This window comes from Mustela lutreola, chromosome 7, assembly GCF_030435805.1.
Source record: "Mustela lutreola isolate mMusLut2 chromosome 7, mMusLut2.pri, whole genome shotgun sequence".
NCBI lineage: Eukaryota > Metazoa > Chordata > Mammalia > Carnivora > Mustelidae > Mustela > Mustela lutreola.
In genome coordinates, this window is record NC_081296.1 from 124,638,138 (window position 1) to 124,664,185 (window position 26,048).

General features: G+C 43.5%; 1 protein-coding gene across 3 annotated transcripts in view; it reads left to right on the plus strand.

Moving 5' to 3' along the window:
* Positions 1-850: 850 nt before the first annotated feature.
* Positions 851-26,048, plus strand: part of NRDE2 (NRDE-2, necessary for RNA interference, domain containing) — a 50,300-nt gene continuing 25,102 nt past the window's right edge. For all 3 annotated transcript variants that reach the window (XR_009355766.1, XM_059182519.1, XM_059182518.1), the window contains exons 1-4: positions 851-1,009; positions 17,417-17,525; positions 19,039-19,269; positions 22,600-22,749. Coding sequence is in view for 2 of the 3 variants with exons in the window: in XM_059182519.1 (XP_059038502.1) it covers positions 946-1,009; positions 17,417-17,525; positions 19,039-19,269; positions 22,600-22,749 (554 nt within the window). In the remaining variant the exon portion in view is untranslated. The remainder of the gene's footprint in view (positions 1,010-17,416; positions 17,526-19,038; positions 19,270-22,599; positions 22,750-26,048) is intronic.

Below are 26,048 nucleotides of genomic sequence, written 5' to 3' on the forward strand. Positions count from 1 at the left end.
CAGACAGGCAAAGTTTTACTACCCCTACCATTATACCCCTCCTTTTTAAAAATACTATGCCCAGTATTCTTCAAAGCATGACGGGTGCTCATTTTGGACTCACACGAGGTCTGTAGCTTTCTCAAGTCCAGCCCGTTCCTTGATTAGATTTGTAACTATTTATACTGTATCTATATGTATATATATGTACATATATATACATGTACATATATATACACACATATATATGCACATATTTTAGACTTTATTAGATAGAGCACAAGCAGGGGGAGCAGAAGAGGGAGAGGGAGAGGGAGAAGCAGGCTCCAAGCCGAGCAGGGAGCCCGAGTTGGGCACCATCCCAGGGTCTCGGGGTCATGTCCTGAGCTGAAGGCAAAGGCTTAACCCACTGAAGCACCCAGGTGCCGGGTGGTAACGTGAATTCGGTCATCTCACATGGGTTTGAGATGGATCTGCAGTCACAACTCCTATAATAGCTAACTTATCAAGTGCTTCTCGTAGGCCAGGCACAATCACGACTAAGTACCTTAACTTAAGAATGCTCACTTAATCTTATGAACATTTTGCAGAAGAGGAAACAAGCTTACAGAGTCAGATTACTTTAACCCAATGGTGATAGTGTGAGTTCAGGGGTCGAACTAGGATCCAGCGCCTGCTACTTTCAGCTTCCAACGATTCTACTTCGGGGTCTCTGCATTTTCCCGGTTCTCACAGAGGTCTTCAGGTATCAATTTCAGGGACGTGGCTCCGCCCCGCCCCGCCCCTCCTCGCCCCGCCCCGCCCCTCCTCGCCCCGCCCCGTCCCCGGTCGAGGACGAGTTTAAAAAAAAACACACACACAAAAACCACACTTCCCAGAGTGCACCGCGGGCGCGAAGGCCTCACTGTCGGCGAGCGTTCTCCGGCGCCATTTCTGTAGAGGGGAACGGCAGTGCGGCCTGTAATCATGGCGCTGTTCCCGGCTTTTGCGGGCATTGGTGAGGCTCCCAGTAGCGGCAGCGCCAGGAAAGGTAAGCATACAGAAGGGATGAAGAAGGCACTTGGCGGGCCTACAGCGGAGTTTCTCAGTCCTAGGCCTGGGCCCTTGCCTTGGATTTGTTTATCCCCCTCTATCCCAGAGTCCTCCGCGGCGCTGCGAAGACTTCTGGGAAGCGAAGCCTCCCGGCCCCGTCCTGGCTTCGGCTTTGGGTCGAACAGCAACAGACGGAGAAAGAGGGACGGAGGAGAGGCCTTGGGGCTGGGGCTTCGATGTTGTCATGCTGCTGGACCCCATTCTTGCTTTGAGCCTCAGTTACTTCACCTGTGAAACGGAGATAATAGTACTCCTCATCTCAAGGAGATTTCTGATGCAAATGCTGGGTGTTCTTACTACATCTTTCTTCCTTTCCCGTTTTACTTCTTTCTGAACTTCTTAGTGGGTTCATAGCTTTTTGCCAACCTAGAGCTAGGGATTAGGATCCAAAGCCTAATCGAACGCAGTTTTTCTCCAGAGGGGCACAGATGCTGGGAATCAGAACTGTTTATTGAGGGTCCGCAGGTGATGGCATTCCATATTCTATTTAGCCTTAAACATTTCCAGGCCATCTGCATTATTAAAGATTGCGACGGGGGATTGTCATTTGAAGTAATTAATCCTTGAGTGCCTGGGTGGCTCAGTGGGTTGAGCCTCTGCCTTCGGCTCAGGTCATGGTCTCAGTCCTGGGACTGAGGCCCGCGTGGACTCTCTGCTCAACGGGGAGCCTGCTTCCCTCCTCTTTCTCTGCCTGCCTCTCTGCCTACTTGTGATCTCTCTGTCTCTCTCTCTGTGTCAAATAAATAAATAAAATCTTTAAAAAAAAAGTAATTAATCCTAGATCATGCACTTAGGTGACAAAGTCCAATTGTGTCTAATACCTCTTTTATATCCTCATGGTTCCTTCACTTCTTTTTTGGTAATGCTGTTCATAATTTTGAGTAATTTTTTATATAATTAGTGTAAGTTTTGGCTGTCTTTTACTAGACTGTAACCTCCATGTGGTCAGGGATAGTTCTACACATTGTAACATACTTTGATCCGGGCATAAGTCTAGAATATAGTAGGTGTTCAACAAGTGGTTGCTGAATATACAGACCTGTAATAGGTGATGTGGGAAACAAAGGCAGGAGAAACATTATTAAATTTTCTTACTACCTACAGCCCATTGACCAGTTCTTAAAACAAGTAGAGTGCTCTTCCTCTAGGAACTCTGCTGCCTCGATGTTTATACTTTGCTAAGGTCAAAAGGCCCTGGAAATCTTGCTTCCAAAATTTGTTAGCAACTCAGGCTATCCCTAACCCTCTCCCAGCTTGAAAGTATATAGTGGGCCACTCATTGTGACCCCAGTGCAGCTCTTTCTGCCCAAGGGTCCTGTCCCCATGCTTTAATAAAACTAGCTTTTTGCACCAAGGAGTCTCAAGAATTCTTTCTTGGCCCTCATCTTTGAACCCTAACTTCTTCCCTACATCAATGTTTATTTATTTATTTTTTTTTTAAAAGATTTATTTATTTGACAGAGAGAAATCACAAGTAGGCAGAGAGGCAGCCAGAGAGAGAGAGAGAGGGAAGCAGGCTCCCTGCTGAGCAGAGAGCCCGATGCGGGACTTGATCCCAGGACCCTGAGATCATGACCTGAGCCGAAGGCAGCGGCTTAATCCACTGAGCCACCCAGGCGCCCCATCATCAATGTTTATTTTTAAAAAGTAACAAAAGGTCAGATATTACAGATGTCACAGGTGAACTACAGGAATACTGACTTCTGAGAGGAGGTTCAAAGAAGGTTTATTTAAGAGGTAACTTTGGCGATGGGTCTTCATGAAGGTAGGATTTGGACAGATGGAGATAGTGAAAGGATATTCCAGTCCCTTCAAAGAGATGCAGGAAGAAAACTGTGTGACCTGTGCAGAAAATTGCTAATAGCCCAGTTTGTTTGAAAATACAGAGGCATAAAGGGGAGTCCTTTTGGGAAATGTGGTTGGGTCTGGTGGTGAGGGAGGGTAGTGACTTGAGTAACAGGTCAGGGGTTTATCCTTTATTTGGGGAGGGTGAAATGGAAAGTTTAAGGGGAGTGTCACCTTGTCATCTCTCTTAACCAGTATTTGTCGGACATGTTCGGGTAGTCGATGGCAGTAAAATGTTTGTAGGATAGCTTTTTATGCAGCACTGTATTTTTTAAAAATTTGAATATTATCACTTGATGAAATTAACTATAATTCTTTAATATCATCTGATTTCCAGTCAGTGTTCACATTTCCCAAGTTGTCTCAAAAATGGCCTCTTCATGCTTCTTCAAGTCAGGATCCCCAAAGGATACAACACTGTATTTTGTGGATATATCTCTTAGGTGTTTTTAAAATACGAAACGGTTTCTCCTTCCCTTCCACTTTCCCTTGTGATATATTTGTTGAGGAAAATGGGTCATTTGTCCTTTAGACATTTCCCACCAGATCCTCCTGGTGATATTTAGCATGCTTCTCTATCCCAGTATTTCCTGTGAGCTGGCAATTAGATCTAGAGAGTTAATTAGATTCAGATATAATTTTCTAAATTGAAAATACCTGGTCGGGGTATTTGCTGTTGACTCCGGTCAGGAGGATGTGCTGTCGAGTTTTCTTTCAGAAATGTTAAGCTTGATCAGTGATTTCTTGGTCCACCCTGACTTAGGCATTATGGAGCTGTCCATCAGTCTTTCACCTAATGATCTTTGCAGCCATTTATAATTATTGCTTAGAGACATTATTTCATTGGGGTCACAAAATGGTTATTTTCTAATTTTAAATTTTCCTCCTATATTAACATCAATTATTCTATAAACTTCCTGCCAGCACTGCTGTGGTAACTTGAAATAGAATTCAGGCAGGAAAGACGGAACGAATGGTTGCTTCTTTTCCTTTGTCAGTGTTCAGAAAATGAGTTGGGGTCCCTGCAGCTTTTAGAGGTCTCAGATCCTCTTCATTATGAACTCTTGAATTTTTAACACTTGTATTTCAATCCATTGCGCATACTGTTTTTCTTATGCTCGAATTGTCCCATCTGTGGCTACTGGGAGCCTAATTAAGTTTGGTGTGTGTCTTTTTGACATGACCCAGATGTCTTAATTGCTTCCTTGCTTTCTGGCCTAAAAGGTGCCCAGAGCTCATCACTTACATGTTTTGTTAGGGCCTGGAATTGGCTGTCTCTCTAAAAAACATGGTTTCTTTTAGTGGAAAATGATATGGGAAGGTTAAAACCACAGGTTGGTGTCTGGAGTACCAATTGCGCTGGGTTGTCATTACTTCTAGACATTTTGGTCAAAACCAGGAAGAGAGAAGTATATCATGAATTCACCTTGGTAATTCCAGGCCGAATTTAAGATTGTGAGATTTTTACTTCCTTCCTTTTTTTTTTTTTTTTTAAAGATTTTATTTATTTATTTGACAGGCAAAGATCACAAGTAGGCAGAGAGGTAGGCAGATAGATAGAGAGGTGGAAGCAGGCTCCCCGCTGAGCAGAGAGCCTGATGCGGGGCTCGATCCCAGGATCCTGAGATCATGACCTGAGCCTAAGGCAGAGGCTTTAACCCACTGAGCCACCCAGGCGCCCCTTTACTTTATTTCTTTTTATAATTTAATTTGTAATTTATACATACATCTGTAATTTAATGTTTATTTTTCTTTCCTCTGATGCTGAAAATCTTAGTTCCTGGGGCACCTGGCTGGCTTGGTGGGTAGAGTGTGTGACTCTTGATCTTGGGGTTGTGAGTTTGAGTACCATGTTGGGTGTGGAGATAAAAAATAACATCTGTTAAAAAAAAAAGTCTTGGGGTGCCTGCGTGGCTCAGTTGGTTAAGCAACTGCCTTCAGCTCAGGTCGTGATCCTGGAGTCCTGTGATCAAGTCCCACATCGGGCTCCCAGCTCCATGGGAAGCTTACTTCTCTCTCTGACCTTCTCCCTCTCATGCTCTCTTTCTCTCTCTCAAATAAATAAAAATAAAATCTTAAAAAAAAAAGTCATAGTTCCTAATGCCACCAGTACAACTGTGTATATGTTCAAAATAACAGTAGTGATATGATTAATACTGAATAATTTAATATTTCTTTGTGGTTCTTTTTGTCCTTAGGATGTATCCTGCCGCAGATGTGTGGTCAAATGGCCATGTTTTAAAATCACTTGAAATAATTCTCTGCGTGGTTTTGTCACCGGTTTGGCATATAGTTAGGTATAGTTGTTTTTAATTTTTAGGGATTGCTTTTTTTTCCTTGTTTTTGAATTGATCCTGTTTTATAGTGTTCTGAAACATTTGCATGGTCCTGAGGTTGAAAATGTAAACCAGGTATATTCAGAGAAAAAAAGGGCTTTCATTTCTGTTCCTCCAACCTGCTACTTTCTTTTTTCTGTGGTTAGAATTTTAGTCAGTCAGTGATATCCTTCCATTTTTTTCTCAATACGAGTAACTACATTTCTTTCTCTACCTTAAATGTAGACTGTTCTACATTTTATTTCTCTCTCTCTCTCTCTCTTTTTTTTTTTTTTTTAAGATTTACTTCCTGTGGCCCCTGGGTGTCTCAGCTCTTAAGTGTCTGCCTTCGTCTCAGGTCATGATCCCAGGGTCCTGGGATCGAGCCCCACATCCGGCTCTCTGCTCAGCAGGAAGCCTCCTTCTCCCTCTTCCACTCCCCCTGCTTGTCTTCCCTCTCTTGCTGTGTCTCTGTGTCAAATAAATCCTTAAAAAAAAAAAATATTTACTTCTTTATTTTAGAATGAGAGAGAGCTTGAGCAAGCAGAGGGAGGGGCAGAGGGAGAGAATCCTGAAGCAGGCTCCCTGCTGAGCACAGGGCCTGATGTGGGGCTCGATCTCAGGACCCTGAGACCATGACCTGACCTGAAATCAAGAGTCAGACACTTAACCAGCTGAGCCACCCAGGCACCCCACTGTTATGTATTTTTTAATTTTTAATTTTTTTAAAAGATCTATTTATTTGAGAGAGACAGCACAAGATTGGGGGGGGGCAGAGGGAGAGGGAGAATCCCTTTTTTTTTTTTTTTTTTTATAAAGATTTTAGAGAGAGAGAGAATGAGCAGGGGAGGGGCAGAGGACAAGCTGACTTCCCACTGCGTGATGAGCTGGATATTGGGCTCGGTCCTAAGACCCTGAGGTCTTGACCTGAGCTGAAGTCAGATGCTTAACCCACTGAGCCACCCAGGCACCCTGTAGAGAGAGACTCTTAAGCAGACACCCTGCTGAGTGCAGAGCCAGACAGGGCTTGATCTCATGACCCAGAGATCACAACCTGAGCTGAAATTAAAAGTGCCCTGCCTCTGCATTTTAGCTGAAATCCCAGAGATAACTCTACAATCTGTGCCCTCTACAGTATGAGATCTTCCTCATTTCTTTTGACTGACAGAACTCCATTGTGTGATGCCATATGGTTTAATCAGGCAAGTTCCTATTAAGAACATTTAGACTGTTTCTGTTCTTCTGCTGTTATAAATAGAAGCACTGTCCTGTTTTATTAACACATGATGTTACATTAGTTGCAGGTGTACAACATAGTGATTCACCCACTTTATACCTTATGCTCTACTCACTGCAAGTGTAACCATCAAATCACCACGCACCGCTGTACAGTATCATTGACTCAGTTCCCTTCCCTCTGCCTTTTATTCCTGTGGTTTATTCATTACATCACCGGAAGCCTATATCTACCACTCCCCTTCACCCATTTTGCCCATCCCCTGGCAGCCTCTCAGTTCTTTATATTTATAAACAATTATGTGTTTTGTTTATGCAGTGTTTTGTAGATTCTATATATAAGTGAAATCATGTGGTATTTTTGTTTCTAAGATTTCACTTAGCATCATACCCTTTTAGGTCCATTTATGTTACCGCAAATGGCAAGATCTCATCCTTTTTTATGGCTAAGTAGAAATTCCTTATTATTTATATTTTTTATACAAATCACATCTTTTTTTACTGATTAGTCTATTGAAGAACACTTGGGCTCCTTCCATATCTTGGCTATTGTAAATAATGCTGTAGGAAACATAAGGGTGCATATGTCTTTTTGATTTCTTTGGGTAAATACCTAGGAGTAGAATTATTGGATTGTATGGTATTTGTGCTTTTAATTTTTTGAGGAATCTCCATACTGTTTTCCGTATTGGTTGTACCAGTTTGCTTCCCACTAACAGTACACAAATGTTCCTTTTATCCACATCCTTGCCAGCACTTGTTATTTCTTGCCTTTTTTTAATTTTAGCCATCTGACAGGTGTGAGGTGGTTTTCTTGGGTTTTGATTTGCCTTTCCGTGATGACGAGTGATGTTGAGCATCTTCCCATGTGTCTGGTGGCCACTTGGATGTCTTCTTTGGAAAATTGTCTATTCATGTCCTTGCCCATTTTTTGTATTTCTTGCCTTACACTGTAAAATGTTATAAAAATGTAAGATCGTTGGGGCACCTGGGTGGCTCAGTTGGTTAGGGGTCTGCCTTCAGCTTGGATGAGGGGTCTGCCTTCAGCTTGGGTCATGATCCCAAGGTCCTGGGATCAAGCCCTGCATTGGGCCCCCTGCTCAGCAGGGAAGTCGTCTTCTCCCTCTCCCTCTTGCTCTACTCCTGCTTGTGTTTTCTCTCTCTCTGTCTCTCTCTCTCTCCCCCTCTCACTCACTCTCTCAAATAAATAAATAAAATCTTTAAAAAAATGTAAGATCATTAATAGTAGTGCAGAGTTTTAATAAAAAACAAAAAACAAAACTTAACTGCTGGACAGGACAGACAGGCAGTACCCAAGTGAGTGACAGCAGCTCTGCTCCTCACTCTGGAGGTAACTGTTAAGTGTTAAGTGTTAGGACAGGATTTAAGTAGGCATCGTTCAGTAAGAGGTTTGAGGGGGGAAATAGAGCAACATTCATTCTTTCAACAAACAGGCAGGTCTTAGGAGCAGCAGAGAGCCTCCAATGTCTGACCCCTCCAATTCTCAAGTTTTCCTTCTGTGCCATCAGACTATCTATTAGGATTTTATACTCTAAAGCATTGTTGCTCGGGTGCTGAATATTTGGTCAGAGTTAGGAGGTAAGATGTCATGTCCGTTCATTTAATCCTCATAACATTATATGAAGCAGGTATATTATCCATATTGGGGAAGGAAACTAAACTCACTTTTTTTTTTCCTCTAAAATCTACTCTTCTTCCTGTTTCCGCGTATTGGAAAATGGCACCACCATTCCCCCCAAGCCAGAACTGAGACCCATACTTTGATTTCTCCTCCTTCCCTACCCCCATTCAGTTCTTCATCCCGTCCTTCCAAATAACTCTTTGCCCATCTCTTATTCCCTTCCATGTATTTTGCCCGTCCACCTACCCTGTTCCCCCCTGGCAGCCGTCAGTTTGTGCTCTGTATTTATAGGTCTGATTTTCTTTTGTTTGTTCGTTTATTTTTTAGATTCTACATAAAAGTGAAATTGTGGTATTTGTCTTTCTCTGACTTATTTCATGTAATACCTTCTAGGTTCATCTATGTTGTTGCAAATGCAAAATCCCACTTTTTTATGGCCTAGTGATATTCCCTAGAGAGTGAGAGAAAGAGGGAGTGTGTGTGTGTGTACATATACACATACTACATCTCTTTTTTAAGATTTAACTTATTTATTTGACAGAGAGAGAGAGAGCATTAGCAGGGAGGAGAGGGAGAAGCAGGCTCCCTGCCTAGCAGGGAGCTTGATGTGGGGCTCGATCCCAGGACCCTGGGATCATGACCTGAGCTGAAGGCAGACACTTAACCAACTGAGACACCCAGGTGCCCTACACACTACATCTTTATCTACTCATCTGTTGATGGATGTTTAAGTGCTTCCATCTCTTGGCTACTGTAAATAATGATGCAATGAATGTAGAGGTGCATATGTCTTTTTGCATTAGGTTTTTTTTTTCCTTAGGATAAATACCCAAAAGTGAGATTGCTGACTCCTATGGTATTTATAGTTTTAATTTTTTGAGGCACCTCCATACTGTTTTCCACAGTGGCTACACCACTTTGCATTCCTACCATCAGTGCGTAAGGGTTATTTTTTTCCTGCACATCCTTGCCAACGCTTATTTCTTGTCTTTTTTATTTTAGCCATTCCAACAGGCGTGAGGTGGTGGCTCATTGTAGTTTTGATTTGCATTTCCCGGGTGGTGAGTGGTGTTGAGCGTCTTCACGTGTCTGTTGGCCATTGGATGTCTTTGTTGGGGAAATGTCTATTCACGTCCTCTGCCCATTTTTTTTTTTTTAAAGATTTTATTTATTTGATAGAGAGATCACAAGTAGGCAGAGAGAGAGGGGAAAGCAGGTTCCTTGCCGAGCAGAGAGCCTGAGGCGGGGCTTGATCCAGGACCCCGAGACCATGACCTAAGCCGAAGGCAGTGGCTTAACCCACTGAGCCACCCGGGTGCCCCTCTGCCCATTTTTTGATTGGACTGTTTAATGGGTATTGAGTTGAATGAGTTCTTTATACATTTTGGTTATTAACACCTTATTAAGTACGGCATTTGCAAACATCTTCTCCTATTCAGTAGGTTGTCTTTTTGGTTTTTTGATAGTTTCCTTTGCAGTGCAAAAGGTTTTTAGTTTGGTAGAGTGCCGATTGTTTATTTTTGCTTTTGTTGCCCGTGCCTGACATGACAGGTCCAAAAAAATGTTGCTAAGACTAATGTCCAATAGCTTAGTACTGATGTGTTCTTTTAGGAACTTTATGGTTTCCGTTCTTACATTTAAGTGTTTTACTCATTTTGAATTTATTTTTGTGTATGGTATAAGATAGTTGCCCAGTTTTGTGCTTTTCCATGTAGCTATCCATTTTCCCAACACCGTTTATTGAAGAGACTATCTTTTCCTCATTGAATTTTCTTGGCTCCTTTGTTGTAGATTAAATGACCACATAAGTGTGGATTTATTTTACGCTGTCTATTCTGTCTCATTGATCTGTGTGTGTCTATTTTTGTGCCAGTACCATACCATTTTTATTATTACAGCTTTGAGGTGTAATTTAAAATCTGGGGTGTGATACTTCCATCTTTCTTTTTCTTTCTCAAGATTTCTTTAGGCTATTCAAGGGCTTTTGTGGTTTCATACAAACTTTAGGATTATTATGTTCTAGTTTTGTGAAAAATGCCATTGTTATTTTGATAGGGATTACCTTGGAGCTTGTAGATTGCTTTGGGTAGTATGGACATTTTAATTCTAGACATGAGCGTAGTGTCTCTTTTATACCTTTTGTGTCATCTTCAGTTTCTTTCATCGGTGTATTACAATTTCTGGAGCGCTGGTCTTTCACTTCCTCGGTTAAATTTATTCCTAGGCATCTTATTCTTTCTGATGCAGTTGTAGATAGGATTGTTTTCTTATTTTCTCTTTCTGATAGTTTGTAATTAGTGTATAGACACACATCAGGTTTCTGTATATCAATTTTGTATCCTGCAACTTTACTGAATTCATTTATTCTAAAAGTTTTTTTTGTGGAGTCATTAGGGTTTTCTGTATATAGTATCATGTCCTCTCCAAACAGTGACGGTTTTACTTCTTCCTTACTAATTTGGATGCCTTTTATTTCTTGTCTGGTTGCTGTAGCTGGGAGTTCTAGTGCTGTGTTAAATGAAAGTGGCAAGAGTGGGCATCCTTGGCTTACTCCTGATCTTAGAGAAAGGGCTTTCAGTTTTTCACCATTGAGTATAATGGCTGTGCATTTGTTCTGTATAGCCCTTATTATGTGGAGATATATTTACACCCGCATGGCTGGGAGTTTTGATTATGAAAGGATACTGAGCTTTGTTCAATGCTTTTTCTGCATCCATTGAGGTGGTGTGGTTTTTATCCTTTATTTTGTTCATGTGTATCATGCTGATTGATTTGTGGATTGTGAACCAAACCTGGAATAAATCTCACCTGATCATGGTGTAGGATCCTTTCAACATACTGTTGAGTTCAGTTCGCTAACGTTCTCTTGAGCCAGTAACTCTTCAGTTCACTAGCTTACCCCTCTTCTCACTGCCACTTCCCAGTTTTGGCCGTCCTCACCCCCTGGAGTGACGACAGCCTCCTCACAGTCTCCCTGTCTCCAGTCCCACCTTCACTCCCTGAACCACGCTCCACACTGTAGGCGGAATGTTCAAGTGCATTCATTTAAAAACATCCTGTGCCATTCGCTGGTATGAACGCTTTACAAATATTAACTCACTGAGTCGTGACCCTGTGAAGCTGGTACCATTCTCTGGGTTTTTAAGGAGGAGGAAGTGGAGTCACAGAGCCCATAAGTAACCCGTCTGCGGGGAGGTGGCTGGCAGCCGCAGAACCAGGATCTGAGCTCGGGCAGCCCAGCTTCGAACGTGCGCTCTCGCAGACTGCTGTTCACCGCTGCCCTTCAGAATCGTGGATCCAGCTTTGTCCCTCTGGTGCAGAGCTCTTGAGTGTCTGTCCCTTGCTTTTAGGGTAAGCCCAAACTCTGACATGTTTGTAAGGCCCCCAGCCTCTCCAGCCAGCTTCATTGTGCCCCCACTTGCTCTCCCTCCCAGTGGTCCAGACATAACAGCTTCCTGCTGGTTTCCAGAGCCCCGCTTTTCTGCTTTCAAGACTTTGTACTGCCACTTCTTCTACCCAGACTCTCCCTAGGAGCAGATTAGCCTCACTCCTCCTCCTGGTCTTGCCGAGCTGTTCTCCCAGGCAGCTTCTTCTGACCCATACCTAGTCCGGATCATGTGCTCCCATTAGACCCTGGGTGTTTTCTTTGTCTTGACATTTGTCACTTTGCATGTAAGTGACTGCAAGTGTGTCAGTGCCCTAGGGTCAGGATGCGTTTGTCTTGTTTGCTGTGTGTTCCTAGCTCCTAGAACAGTGCCTGGCTTTCAGTAAGGGAAAAAAACCAACTTGAGTGAAAAAAAGAGAGTCCGAGATTAAGTATTTTGTTAAGAGTTGCACTACCAGTTAACAGTAAAGCCAGTATTTGAACACAGGTCCTTCTAGTTTAGACACTTGCATTATAAATCACACTGTGATATTAGAATGTTGGGGTTTGGACTCTTTAAACATTACTTTTGGGATCCCTGGGTCTCTTCAAATTGTAGGTTAACTCCAGAGAAGGGCTGACTTTGGCTGGGTACTCTGTAATCACCATCTTAAAAGCAGTTTTTAGCCTCGTTTGCTGGTGCTTTGTGTACAGATGTTTGTGTGCTCAGTTTCCTTGTCGGAAAAGAAGGATTTTGATCAAAATGAAGGGCGTGGCTCGCTCTTACTGAAGGAACAGTCCCCTTCTCTAGTATATATGCTAACTGATTACCCTCAACCTTGGAAGTGTCTTCTGAATTATTCCTGGAGGCGTGGCACTCACTGGAGTTCACAGAAACCAGTGATCTGTGCTGTTTTGTTATAATAGAATGGGCAAGGGGTGAACTGGGGTGTTTTATCCGGTTGTGATTCAGAATTTTTTTTTTAATTTAAAATGATTTGTGGTGATTTCATCATCCCTCCATCCAGTGGAATTGATTTAGAGCATTTGCACTAGCAGTGGGGAAATAGCATGCTGTTTATCATAAACTTATCATGAATTTATCATAAAAAGCGTGTCAACTTAGGGATGTTCATTATATAATTTTCTGTAAAATTACACATGCGTAGTTCTTCCAGCTACCTGCCTGATTTTTGTTAGACACTGGTTCTAAAGTGGTTTTCTGCCTGATGCTTCTACCCTTCTTTTCCTAGGGCTGTGTGTGTGTGTGTGTGTGTGTGTGTGTGTGTGTGTATAGCAGAGTGCTTATTTCCAGACAGGTTCAACCTCTGCTTATTTACTAACCTGCAGGGACAAAAGGTTTGTCAGCCAGTCAGCTTCTCTATCTAAACCCTCAGCATGTTGTATCCTGCTCGTCTTCCTGTAATATGTTATGTCCTGCTTGGTATTGACACAGCGATCTAAATACGTATTTGAAGTCTATCACAGGAACTTGTAAATCACGTGAGGATGTAGGTAAATATAGAAAAAACCCTTTGCAATCTGATTAATAAATTATCTTTTAATATCAAATAACTTCTTCCAGGATACCATGTAATCAGAATTTAATTTAATAATCTACATGTATTACATGAACAGTTAAGTTTATCATTAAGTATAAATCCCACATGAGCAGAGACCTGGCCTGCCTTATTCCCACTGTAACCCCCCAAAGCCTGGGATGTGCCTGGACACATAGGCGGTATTCAGTACTTCATTCTTTAATGAGTAAATCTCCATTTACAGTGAAGACTGGAAGAATTAAAATAGTTGTATTTATACCTAGATAATAGCATGCTTTTGATGGTTTCAGATTCCTTCAGTGCAGTCAGTTAGGTGCTGGGGATACAGAGATATGAAGATCTGGCTCAGGTCCCCAGTCATTTTATTGACTCAACAAATATTTATTGATTCCAGTTACTTTGTGCCAAGGTGCTGTGCTAGGGGTTTGGGAATACAGGAGTGAGTAGTCATGACCTCTGCCCTCCTGTTGCATTTAGTTTAGAAAGAAAGGAATGGGAGGAGGGAAACTTGGATGGAGCTGGAAACTTGGATGCAAGCACTGGAAACCAGTTTGCTGGATTTGTTCAGCTGGCAAAATGTTTTTGTCTTTTTCTTTTTTCCATTCTCACTCCCTACAGTGTCACAGTGATCATTACTAATCTGGTCCCTGTAAGGATTTGAGTTGTTTTGCCTTTTGCCTTAGCATAAAATAGTTAGACTGCCATGCAGGCAATGAGATTGTAATGTGAAACTTGCCACGAGAGCCTCGTGTACCTGTTGGCGGGAGACTTCAGGAAAACCAGCTCCTTAGTTGAGGGAAGGAAGAGTAGCACCCTGGTGTGGTGGGGAGACCGGATCGGGGAGCGCAGATCCGGTTCAGGTGTGTGCCCTTGGCCCTGTGACTGAACAACTTTGGGCCCCCTGCTGTTGATCTGAAAGTGAGGGGGTGGTGCCCCATCTGTGGCCCCGGGGAGAGCCCTCTCAGAGCCGCCTCCCGCTCCCTCTAGACCCCCAGGAGCAGCCCTACTTCTGCTGTTCTGCCTATTCGGCTTCTCTGAAACATTTTGTTTGAGCATGTTTTCTTTGGCTAAAAAGAGTTTTCAAATCTCTGGACTAGATGATCTCCCAAATTCCTGCATGCCTGGCATCCGGTGATGAGTACTTCTGACATTCCATGTTTACTGCTCCTGTGCTCCCAGGAAGAAAAAAAGGCAGCAGCCTCTTCTTGTCAGGTGCAAATACCCTTTGTTCTAACAAAAGGTTATTTGAGTGAGATGAAGGTCACAGAGAAATTCAGTGATGATTTGGGTTAGAACCGTGAGAGTTTTAGTTCTGTGTATACTACTCTTTTCCCACAGTGGTCTTCTATGGCAGAGTCTTAATTGCTTCCTTAAAAACCCCTTTTCTTGTACTTTCTGAAGGATTGAGAGTCACACACTTTATGTTGTTTTAACATCTGGGTTTCTTTACGTTTTCTCCAAGCTCTCCTCACTATCTACAATATTTATGGAGAAATATACTGGAATTGTTTGAGAGCATCTCTCCTTGCATGTTGTTTGCTCTGTCTTTTCTCGCTTTTCCCTTGTTCATGGGAAAATCCAGTTGTTGTGGAAATAATCATGATCTCTGAGAAACAGTAACTATTTTGACATACCTCTCGCCAGGAATTAGACCCAAAGGAAGGGAATCAATGTCAGAAAGAAAAAGATAATAGAAGAGCGATTGCCTGAATGGTTGGTTGTTCAGCAGTCGCTGGGTATGACCTTACACATCACTTATTTGCTTGGAGCCCTAGTCTCCTGTACAGTGGAGACCGTAATACCTTCCATAGGGAGTTGTTTTGGTACTTAAGGATGGAAAGTCCTTTACCTGGTGTTTGGCCTGCGGTAGGCACTTAATAAGTTAGAATCCCTCTCTTCTCCCCCTACTGTTTTTTTCAAAGATTTTATTTATTTGTATGAGACAGAGAAAGCACACGAGTGAGGCAGCTGGTGGATGGGGAGAGGGAGAGAGAGAGAGAATGTCAAATGGACTCCCTTGCTGAGCATTGGGCTCTATCCCATGACTCTGAGATCATGACCTGCGCCAGAATCAAGAATTGGATGCTCAGGGGGCACTTGGGTGGCTCAGTCATTAAGCATCTGACTTCAGCTCAGGTCATGATCCCAAGGTCCTGGGATCGAGCCCTGCGTGGGGCTCCCTGCTCAGCGGGAAGCCTCATCTTCCTCTCCTACTCCCCCTGCTTCTGTTCCCTCTCTCACTGTGTCGCTCTCTGTCAAATAAATAAAATCTTTAAAAAAAGAAAAATAATTGGACGCTCAACTGACTGAACCACCCTGGCTCCCCTCCCTTTTCTTTTGATGTACCTTTCCTCTTTAGGAATGTTCCTTCCTGCCTGCCTCCCTCCCCTCTTTTCCACACGTTTATTAAACTCCTCCTGACGCCTGCCAGGCATTGCTCATGGATACAACAGTGAGTCAGACAAAGTACCTGTCATCACAGAGCACATGTTTCAGCATCTCCTCACTAGGATGTGGGAATCATCAGGGACTAGCAGACAGAACATAGAAAGTTCTCTTCCAGCGCAATCCTAAAAAGGCAACCCAATTAAAAAATGGGCAGAGGATTTGACTATCACTGTTCAAATGTGAATGGTCAATAAACAAATGAAAAGAAGCTTTCCATCAGTCACCAGGGAAACGGAAACCAAAAGCACAATGAGAAGAGGCTTCACAGCCAGTAGGATATAGGATAGCTGTAATCTCAAACACCGCCAGTAACAAATTGCTAAGGATTTGGAGAAATCAGAATCCTTACACACTGTTACTGGGGCTGTAAAGTGGTGCAACCAATTTGGAAACCAGTCTGGCACTTCCTTAAAATGCTCAACATGAGTTACCACATGACCCATCATTCCTCCTGGATATCCAGCCAACAGCAATGAAAACACATGTCCGTAGAAAAGCTTACATACCTGAGTGTTCCCAGCAGCATTGTTCGTGATAACCAAAACGACGTCCAGGTGTCCATCAGCCAATGAATGAACAAAATGTGGGCTGTCCATAAAATGGAATATTATTCGGCAATAAAAAGGAATAGAGCGTGGATCTATGCCACAGCATGGATAAGCCTTAAACACACTATGCTGAGTGAAAGAAACCAGTCACAAAAGACTGTATGGTGTGATCTCATTTACATTCAGCGTCCCAAACCAGCAGATCTGTAGAGACCGATTAGTGGTTGTCTGGCGTGGGAGAACCAGAGATGAGTGATGGTAGCTGGTAATACATATGGGGTTTCTTTTTGGGATGATGAAAATGCTCTAAAATTATTTTATGGTGATAGTTGAACAATTCTGATGTGGTTTTTTTGTTTGTTTGTTTTTAAAGTAAATTCTGTGCCCAACACGGGGCTTGAACCCATGACTCCAAGATTAAGAGTCACATGTTCCGCTGATGGAGCCAGAAAGGTGCCCTGTGAATGATTCTAAATATACCAAAGACCACAGGTTATACGTTTTAAATGGCTGAACCTTGTATGTGGATTATATCCCAGGATGACTGTTAAGTGTAGTTCCCCTTCTGTCTCCTAACTTGATCCATGTCATGGGTGCTCTGGCCTCATCCTAGAACAAAACAGGTCAACCTCCAGGCCCCTCGTGGGGTCCCCTTGCCACCACCATCCACCATCCCCTGGCATTTTCCTTTCCTTTACAGGTAAGACTCCTAAAAGGTTAGGAAATAAATAACTTAGAAAGACTTCATTCCAGAGGAGTTGGAAATTAGTGGATAAGCAGAAAGAGTAAAAATTTTGGACATTTAATCTCACCACCCAGAGATAATCATTAGGAACACTTTATGTCATTTTAGCTTAGCAAAGATGACACCTCGTGTTTTTATTTTCAAAGAGGAATACTGTTATAAGGAAAGGCCTATGTTAAGTTACGAAGAACAGAATATTTTTTGAAGAGAAATGTCTTAATCTTCTGTAACGATATTAAACATGGAGGGTTTTGTGCATCATTTGATTTTGAAGCTTTTCGGGATTGTCTCCTTCCGATTTGAGGTCATTCAGTCCTAATGCTTTGGAGACATCCTTGCTCCTTGCAGGTGGATGGAATCCGTGACGCCCCCTTGCTTTTTAAGCCACACTTGTTCCATGGTTTTTGCTTACCCTGCAGTCTGATTGCACAAAGAGGATTTCAGTCTTAAACACTTTCGGGTGTGTGAAAGCCCCGTGCCCCAGTGAAATGAACATTTCATGACTTCCCTTCGGCCTCTGCGGACTGTCTGGCCGACACTGGCTGGGAATGAGGATGGCAGCTGGTGAGAAGGATTTACAGCTTTCGAAATCACATTGAGCTAATTCCATTGATCTTTTCTCCCCCTTTTGCCTGTGCAGAATTAGATTGGCTGAGCAACCCGAGCTTTTGTGCTGGAGCCGTAACCTCTCTGAGCCAACAGCCTGAGGAGGCCACCACCCTGGTTTCTGAAGGGTCATCGCCGACGAGGTAGTTTTTCTGAAAGATGGATTTTTCATTTTTGTCTGTGTGTTGTCTGTCGCTGGGTTCGAAAAACGCTCCTTAGGAAACCCTGTGATAAAAGAGCGAATTACAACTCTTCTTTTGACTCCAACTAATGAGGTGCCCTTTGTTTTCCCTCTCCTAACTCATAGATTATTTATTCCTCTTTCCCTGCTTTGCCTTTTGTCATGGCAAGTGTGTGACACAGCGCCAGTAACAAGGCCACAAGGGAAATGGCAGCATTGTGACTATTGAGTAACTTGACTGACCTCGCTAGTAACCTTTAGAATATTGTAACACCAATGTTCCCTCAGTTGCATTTTCACCATTTTGGGAAAAATGGAAGAGGCTGGTGTGATACAACATCAGATAAAATCTCATGAAAACTTTGGGGACAGGAGAAGGACATACATCTGCACCAGGCTTTGAAAGAAGTTGTGGTAGAGCATCGAATTGAGAAGTGAGCCCTCTCGCAAATATGGACTAGGTGGTCTCATTAAGATGAGGAGCCCCCAGGGCCACCTGGGTGGCTCAGTAGGTTAAGCCTCTGCCTTTGGCTCAGGTCATGGTCTCAGGGTCCTGGGATCAAACCCCACATCAGGCTCTCTGCTCAGCAGGGAGCCTGCTTCCCCCACTCTCTCTGCCTGCCTCTCTGCCTACTTGTGATCTGTCTGTCAAATAAATAAATAAAATCTTAAAAAAAAAAAAAAAAGATAAGGAGCCCCAGGAAGGTAGTCCTTCGAAAGTGCAAGAAACCTTTAGAAGTGGACACTAGTTGGTGCCAGAGGGAGAGTTGTCTGTAGATATTTCAATAATGTGGAAGGGCTCATCATAACCTTTAAAAACAAGATCAGAATTAAACCTTTTTTAATTAAAAAAAAAATTTTTTTTTTTAGGACATGCTGCCCTAATGTGTAGGACTGAAAATAAACTCTTTATAACATTGCTTCAGAAAATACTGTATTTGATAAAGTAACTGGTAGGTTATTTTCATTTTAAAATGTACAGATGTGGGGTGCCTGGGTGGCTCAGTCAGTTAAGAGGCTGCCTTTGGCTCGGGTCATGATCCCAGGATCCTGGAATCGAGTCCTTCGTCAGGTTTCTTTCCCAGTGGGGAGCCTGCTTCTCTCTTTGCCTCTGCCTGCCACTCTGCCTGCTTGTACTCTCTCTCTCTGACAAAAAAATAAATAAAATCTTAAAAAAAAAAAGTACAGGTGTGGAAGTCCAGGTTTAGAAGCTATTAAAATTAGAATTTCTTCACCTACTGTTGGTTTAGGGCCAACTCTTTTATTTTTCCCCCCTTTGGGTCGGGGTGGGGTCCAACTCTTAAATCCTTAAGGGGAGTCGTGATCTGGGAAGGCACTATATAAGTATGTGGGTGAATAGTAAGCCCCTGTGGGCATTTCTGGAGTTCTCTTTCACACACTTGTTTACTTATTTACATAGTCTTCTCCCTACTTCTCGTCTGAAAATAATTCCAATGTTGATTTTCCCAAAACAGGAGTCCTCTGAAATCAGAGACTTCAGATGAAAGTGACGCTAACAGAAAGCCCAGACAAACAAGCAGGAAAAAGAAGAAAGAGAAGAAGAAGAAGAGGAAGCATCACCACAAGAAAACCAAGAGAAAACGTGGGCAGGCTAGTAGCAGTGGCTCTGAGCCGGATAGTGAGCCTGAAAAGGACAAAACTTCCAGAAGCACTGGAGACAGTAGAAGGGAATCCGAGAAGCCAAGGTGGGTTTTCTATTCTCAAATACCTGCGACTCTTCAAAGTTTGTATTTTTTCCCTTCAGTTGCCACATATGAGACATTTGAATGACTATTTAGCCACTCAGTCAAATGGAGTCCAAAACACACCCAAATAGAGCTGTACCATGAGGTCACATTTAATAAAAAAGAAGGAAAGAAAACTTTCATTAAAAAAATTAGGGCTGTGATTTTATTTGAGAAATGTTATTTGGACACAGTAATGATCGTGTCAAAATCTGATGTGGACGAAAGGTCTTTGGGATTTTGAAAGATGGCTGATGTACCCTGCCATGGGAATCTGGGCCAGTTTACTACATCATTGAGGCTCCGTCTGTGAGGGTCAGAGTAAGAGGAACGTCTTATCTCTCTTCCGTGGTCCCTGTCTTCCTTCTGATCACTCGCATCAGCCACCGCGGACCCACACTCTTTGGTCGGGGGCCATGTAGCAGGATCATCGCTGCGCTTGTCCTTTTCCCAGGTCACATGACTTTCCAGCACTATGTGGGACGTGTGGACTGGCCCATGACCTCAGCGTTTCCTCTCCCGGGGGCTTCGCTTCTCCCCACATTTTGCTCCGTCTCCTTGAGCCTGTTGCTCCCCTTGTGCTGCAGTGAGGGCCGCACAGGCGCTCACCGGTAGCTCCCCTCTGCCTCGTCTCCTCTGTTCCCCCGTGGGGGAGGCCCTTGTCCCATGCCAATGACAGGCTGCACGGGGTGGAATTGAGTTATTTCTGCACTTTTTTCTTTTCTTTGTTCGTATGGGCTCGAGGAGAGAAGATTGAAGTCCCTGTCCAAGGCATACTCAAAAAGTTCAGTGCTACTAAGACTTTTTTGGCTCTTCAGGGATTATTTGCTTAGATGTCCCAGTGAGAGCGCTGCGGTGCCCTGAGTCTGGAGTCTGATCCACAGAGTCTGCATCAGACAGGCGGACACTGAGTCCTCCTGTGGATCCTTCTGCCAGCAGACCTGTGCAGAGCCTCGCAGACCACTGTGACTCAGGGCATCCGGATTCAGTCATCTCTGTGCCTCCAGGCTCTGTCTATAACCCAGGCTTGCTCTAGAAGGGGAGAATAAGAAGGTTCTGACTTTGAGTTTCTGTGGGCAGGAATCACTCCTGTCTAGCTTGCCCCTCTACTCTCTCAGCAGGTGGCCTGGGGAAAAAGTACATTTCTGTTGTGTGAATGAATGGATACGTTATTGATGCTTTTGCTTCTCAGTATGTCTTCAGAACAACATATATTAATCATTGTTTCTTCTGAAAACTCAGTATTAGCTACTTGTTTTTTTTTTTTTTTTTAAAGAGTTGAGGAAAATGAGTTTTAAAGGATTTTCTGAACCCACACAGGAGCTGCCATTAGAACCTGGAAGGTAATTAATTCCAGCCTGGGCGTAGTCAATCAGGGGTGAGCTTTAGAGCCTCTTGATGGGTCTGTGATCTAGAGGGCATTTTTAAGTTCATTGATATTTTTCAGAATACCCCCATTAAGATCAAAATCGACTGTTCTTATTCTTCTCGCTTACTTTCTTACTGTGGACTTCCGTAGTCTCTTCCTGGGAAGATGACCTGGAGACAAGGACTAAGACATTCGTGAGTTGTGAGAGTATTTCCAGGATGTCAGGAAAGTAGGTTCCTGGGGGTATCGGGTACCATATAGGAGCTCTGTTTTAGGGTGGGGGAGGGACGGCGTCTCCTGGGGCTTCTCAGGGACCTCTGTCTTCTAAGGTGAGCTCTTCACCTCCGGGTGGGGGCATATTCTTCTAGTGCACAGCCCAGACCACAGCCTGCTTCCTACCTCAGTACCCAATAGGAGAGGATCAGAGCTCGTTTACCCCCCAGGGGTGGTCTGCTCCCTCCTCCCTCCCCCGTAGGCTTTCCATTTCTTTCTGGAATGCATCCATCTCATTCCTTCCCTTGGCTGCCCCTTGCAGTGTTTGTGGACAGAAAACCCTCCACAGGTGTTCTGAGGGGGACGTGTTAAAAATCACCATGTATTTTAACCTATTCAGCAAATGCCCATTGCAAGCTACTTTGTGTCCCCAAAATGCCATTCCTCTGTATTCCCAGCCCAGGATGACTTAGAAGCTTTTAGAATCTTTATTTCTATCTGGGCAGAATCAAAAAGCTACGATGGAACAAGGTTAAGGGCTGTTTTGACTACTTTGGCAGCTTCTTGTATCAGCAGCATGATGAGCTGCTTCTCTTCAGAGGAGAGAAAATACTAGATGCCAGAACAACTTTCCCTCCCTCTTGTCTTTGACTCCTAGGGAAGCGGTTTCATTTGTGTCTCAGCTGGAGGTCTGCCAACTCTCAGGTTGGCTCAGAGGAATAAGGAAGGGTCTTGGCTCACAGTGAGCTCTCTCTGGTCTTGGTGTAGGAGGGAGCAGCCCACAGAGCCTGGGCTATAAAAACGACATTGAGGGGCACCTGGGAGGCTCAGTGGGTTAAGCGTTTGCCTTCGGCTCAGGTCATGGTCCCAGGGTCCTGGGATTGAGCCCCACATTGGGGTCTCTGCTCAGTGGGGAGCGGGAGCCTGCTCCCCCCCCCCCCGACCTCTGCCTGCCTCTCTGCCTACGTGTGATCTCTGTCCGTCAAATAAATAAACAAAATCTTGGGGTGCCTGGGTGGCTCAGTGGGTTAGGGCCTCTGCCTTCGTCTCGGGTCATGAACCCAGGGTCCTGGGATTGAGCCCTGCATCGGGCTCTCTGTTCTGCAGGGAGCCTGCTTCCTCCTCTCTCTCTCTCTCTGCCTACTTGTGATTTCTCTCTGTCAAATAAATAAATAAAAATATTTTTAAAAAAAAAAAAAAAAAAAAAAAAATTAAAAAAAGAACATCTAGGGGCGCTTGCGTGACTCAGTCAGTTAAGCATCTGACTCTTGATTTTGGTTCAGGTTGTGCTCTCAGGGCCGTTGGGATCGAACTCTGGGCTCCATCCTCTGTGGGGAGTCGAAGTCTCCTCTCCCTTCTCGCCCTCCCTGCGTGCTGCGTTTCTCTCCCTATCTCTAACGTAAATAAGTAAATCTTTAAAAAAATAAAAAAAACTCTTGTGTCAAGTTAATTTCTGAGATAAGGTGACTTCTTGGTGAAGTGCCACTTAACGTTGACAGTTCTTGCTTCCTCTCTTAAAGCTTTTTCCACAGCGGGCATCCTCTTCGTCTGTGGCACGTGTGCGCGTTACATACTTGAGTGTGTTTGATGCTATGTGCGCATCAGTGTGGAAATGTTTCACTTTTTCATTTTTCTGAAAAGGTGGACGATGTAGCTAGAAGGTTCCAAAGTGCTTCTCCCTCTTTGTTCCTCACTCCTGTGTCCCACAGGCAAGAAAGTCATGCTGCTGCTGATGTTGGGCATCGCTTTGTTTGGCTTGAGGACGTGCAGGCTCTGACAGGAGAAACCTTCAGAACAGACAAGAAACCGGATCCGGCCAACTGGGAGTATAAGTCTCTCTACCGAGGAGACATAGCAAGGTACGTGTCACCATGTCTTTCCAGATTTTCACTGGTGGGAAGTGACTTCTTTCTCCCCCGAGCCCTCTGTGTGCGGTCCCTGTCTGTCCCCCTCCCTTCTGGATTTCGGGGGGTCGGTGTCCCCCATCGCTGGGCTGTTAGGGCATGTGTCTTATCTCACCCTCTGAAGTGAAAGCTCAAACCCTGTAGTCACGATCCAGGTCTGAGTCACTTATCCGTGGTGCCTGGCATTGTGCCGAGCGTAGTAGGTTTTTAGTAAATTGTTGAATGAGGGAATCTAAAAATACCTTGAAATAAATAATTGTGACAAACTATCTGGAAATCATTTGGTCTGATCTATATGCCATTTAAAAAAGTCATGAGCACTTTTTATTCATCTGTCCCCCAAGTAAGCCATTTTAAAAGTGACATTAAGTGGTAATGACTTTTTCAGAATGCTCCCAGTATATGTCACCAGAGAAAAAAAGAGGTGATGGTATTCACTTCAGTAATTAGTTTATTAAACTTTTCTCCTCCATCCTGTCAATCAAAAATATTTAAGTACTTATTGGGGCACCTGGGTGGTTCAGTGGGTTAAGCCTCTGCCTTCAGTTCGGGTCATGATCCCAGGATCCTGGGATCGGCTCTCTGCTCAGTAGGGAGCCTGCTTCCCGCTCTCTCTGCCTGCCTCTCTGCCTACTTGTGATCTCTCTCTATGTCAGATAAATAAATAAAATATTTTTAAAAAATATTAAGTACTTATTAAATCCCTTAGGCACTGAGTAGTTTATAAGAACTGCTGGGAACACAAAGCAGTCATATACAATCTCTCTTTCCAGACAGCTTACAGGTAATGAAAATTGAAGGTAGAGAATATTGGAATGTAAAGCCAAGAGGAGGCCAATATCATTCTTTATAGACTAATTACTTTTTAAAATAAATTTCGGTTTCCATTACATAGATGCACCTCCAAATTTTGTCATTAGTCACGGCATTATGCCTCACCACATCGGCATTTCCTACTAAGATTTCCTTTATGATATGTTTATATCTGTGATTTTTCAGTGGATATTGGTATCTACATGCTGTCTCCTAAAACCTTATGGCTGAGAGTGAATGACTACTAAAATGTTTTTGTACATTTTTTTAATAATTTTGATACTCCTTGAAGTCTTGTTCGGTTCCCCATGGCCCGGTGATGTGGGGCCACAGATGCGGTAGGAACCAGGAAAAGGGGAGGCGAGCAAGCACTGACTGTGAGCGTGTGCTTGTTAGCCTGTGATCCTCACAGCTATCTAATCCTGTCTGAGCCTCTCTTTCCTCATTTATTAACTCCTGTTCTGCCTCACACTCAGATATCAGACATCATCTATAGGAATTAAAAATTAGTTCGCAAAGATAAAGCGTTATTACTTCTTAATAGATGAAAAAGCAGAAATATTCCCAATGACCAGCTCTTAAATCTCTGTAAATGAGAGGCTACCAGGCCGTAGGAGAAGACTGACGAGGGAAGTTTACTAATGTAATTTGTGAGGATGCTGCTGGAAGGGGCGTTGGTGTGATTTCCCAGTAGATTCCGAAGCTTAGCTGAGCTAAGTCTTACCCGGATTAATAGCTGTACCACTGTTAGTGTCCAGATCTAGGGCAGTATTGGTCCCGTGGCACTGTGAGTTGGTCAGAGGACAGGGGACATGTTTTGTCAGGTTGAGAATTTTCACACTTCACGCGGGGCACTGACAAACCAGGAGCTTTGCGAGGACTTGCCTGGCACCATCCTGTGAGGACCAGATGAGTCCTTGTGAGTCCTGGGCCTATGACCGCGATATGGTCCATATCTTTTAAGCTTTGCTGGACCACCTTCTAGAAGGTGGATTGGCAGTGTTCAGTGTAACTCGGGAAGGCGGAACCAGGATCAATGAGTGGAAGTTCTAGAAAGTGAGATCTGACTCAGTATCAAAGCAAATTTTCCAGTAGTGTGAGCCTACGAGCAGTGACGTATGCGTTTGTGTATTGTGGTGAGCAGGGCTTAGAGTTCATGGGATTCCAAATTACCTTTGGAAAATTCCTTAGCGCTAGTATACTAGCTCTCCGTGAACTTCAGCTCTGCTTTTTCTCCATTTATGGAGTGGACTGTTGTTTAGCTATACACCAGGTGAAATAGTGGGCATATGTTTAGGAGCCAAGTTTTATGAAATAATAACTTGAACTTGTCTAGTGGTTAGTGTATGGCTAAGGACTTGAAATATATAAACTTTTTGATCATCTCTGCTGTTCTGGGATATGGGTAATATTATCCTCATGTCACAGATGAGGAAACTGAGGCACAGACAGGTTTTGGGGGATTTTGTTTTAAATAATTTGGTCAGAGTCAACTGGTTAGTAAATGGTGGGGTTGGAATTTGGACCTGGGTAGACAACCACCATGAGAGCACGTGAATTAAAGTCACCGAAGGGGAGGCAAATTTATTACTGCCCAGCTCACTCTGGGGCTCAGAGCTGCCGAGTGGATTCCGGGCAGAAGTGTGTGCTCGATTTAAATACATTCTTTTCCCATACCCTGTCCCTCTTTCTTTCTTTTCTTTCCTCTCTTCCCATCAGTTCCCTTTTCCTGTAGCTGAATTAATTTAAATTAAATATCTGTATGATATCATTTGCTGAACCTCCAAAGTGGGGTTCCCTCCTTCTGGAATTGTTCCATGTAAGTCCAGCTGACTATTTGATGAGGATTTTACAAAAAACAAAAAACCCCAAAAACCCCCTAAACCTTCATTTGGGGGCATATTGCATTAAATTACAGCCTAGGTTGTTCCCAGTTAAGATTCTATGATAAATGATAAATGAGATAAAACCCAGATGTCCAGCAGCAGAGAGATGTTAACTAGATGAGGTCTTACCCCTCCACCGGACCGATTCAAAGCCAATAAAAATGGTATTTTCTAAAGCAAATGGTTCAGGGAAATGCACAAAAGTACGGAGGAAAGCCCGAAGCTGTGTATCAGCTATTTTTAAAAAGTATATGTACACATACAAACACATAAACACATATCTGAAAGTAGGCGTTTAATAATACAGATCAGTAAGACTCTTTTTCCCTTTATCATTTTTATCTGTTATAAAATGCAACTATAAAAATCAGTTTTACAAAATGCACTTTAAAAAAAGATTTTATTTATTCATTTGACAGAGATCACAAGTAGGCAGAGAGGCAGGCAGAGAGAGAGGGGGGAAGCACGCTCCCTGCTGAGCAGAGAGCCCTATGTAGGGCTCGATCCCAGGACCTGGGGATCACGATCTGAGCCGAAGGCAGAGGCTTAGCCCAC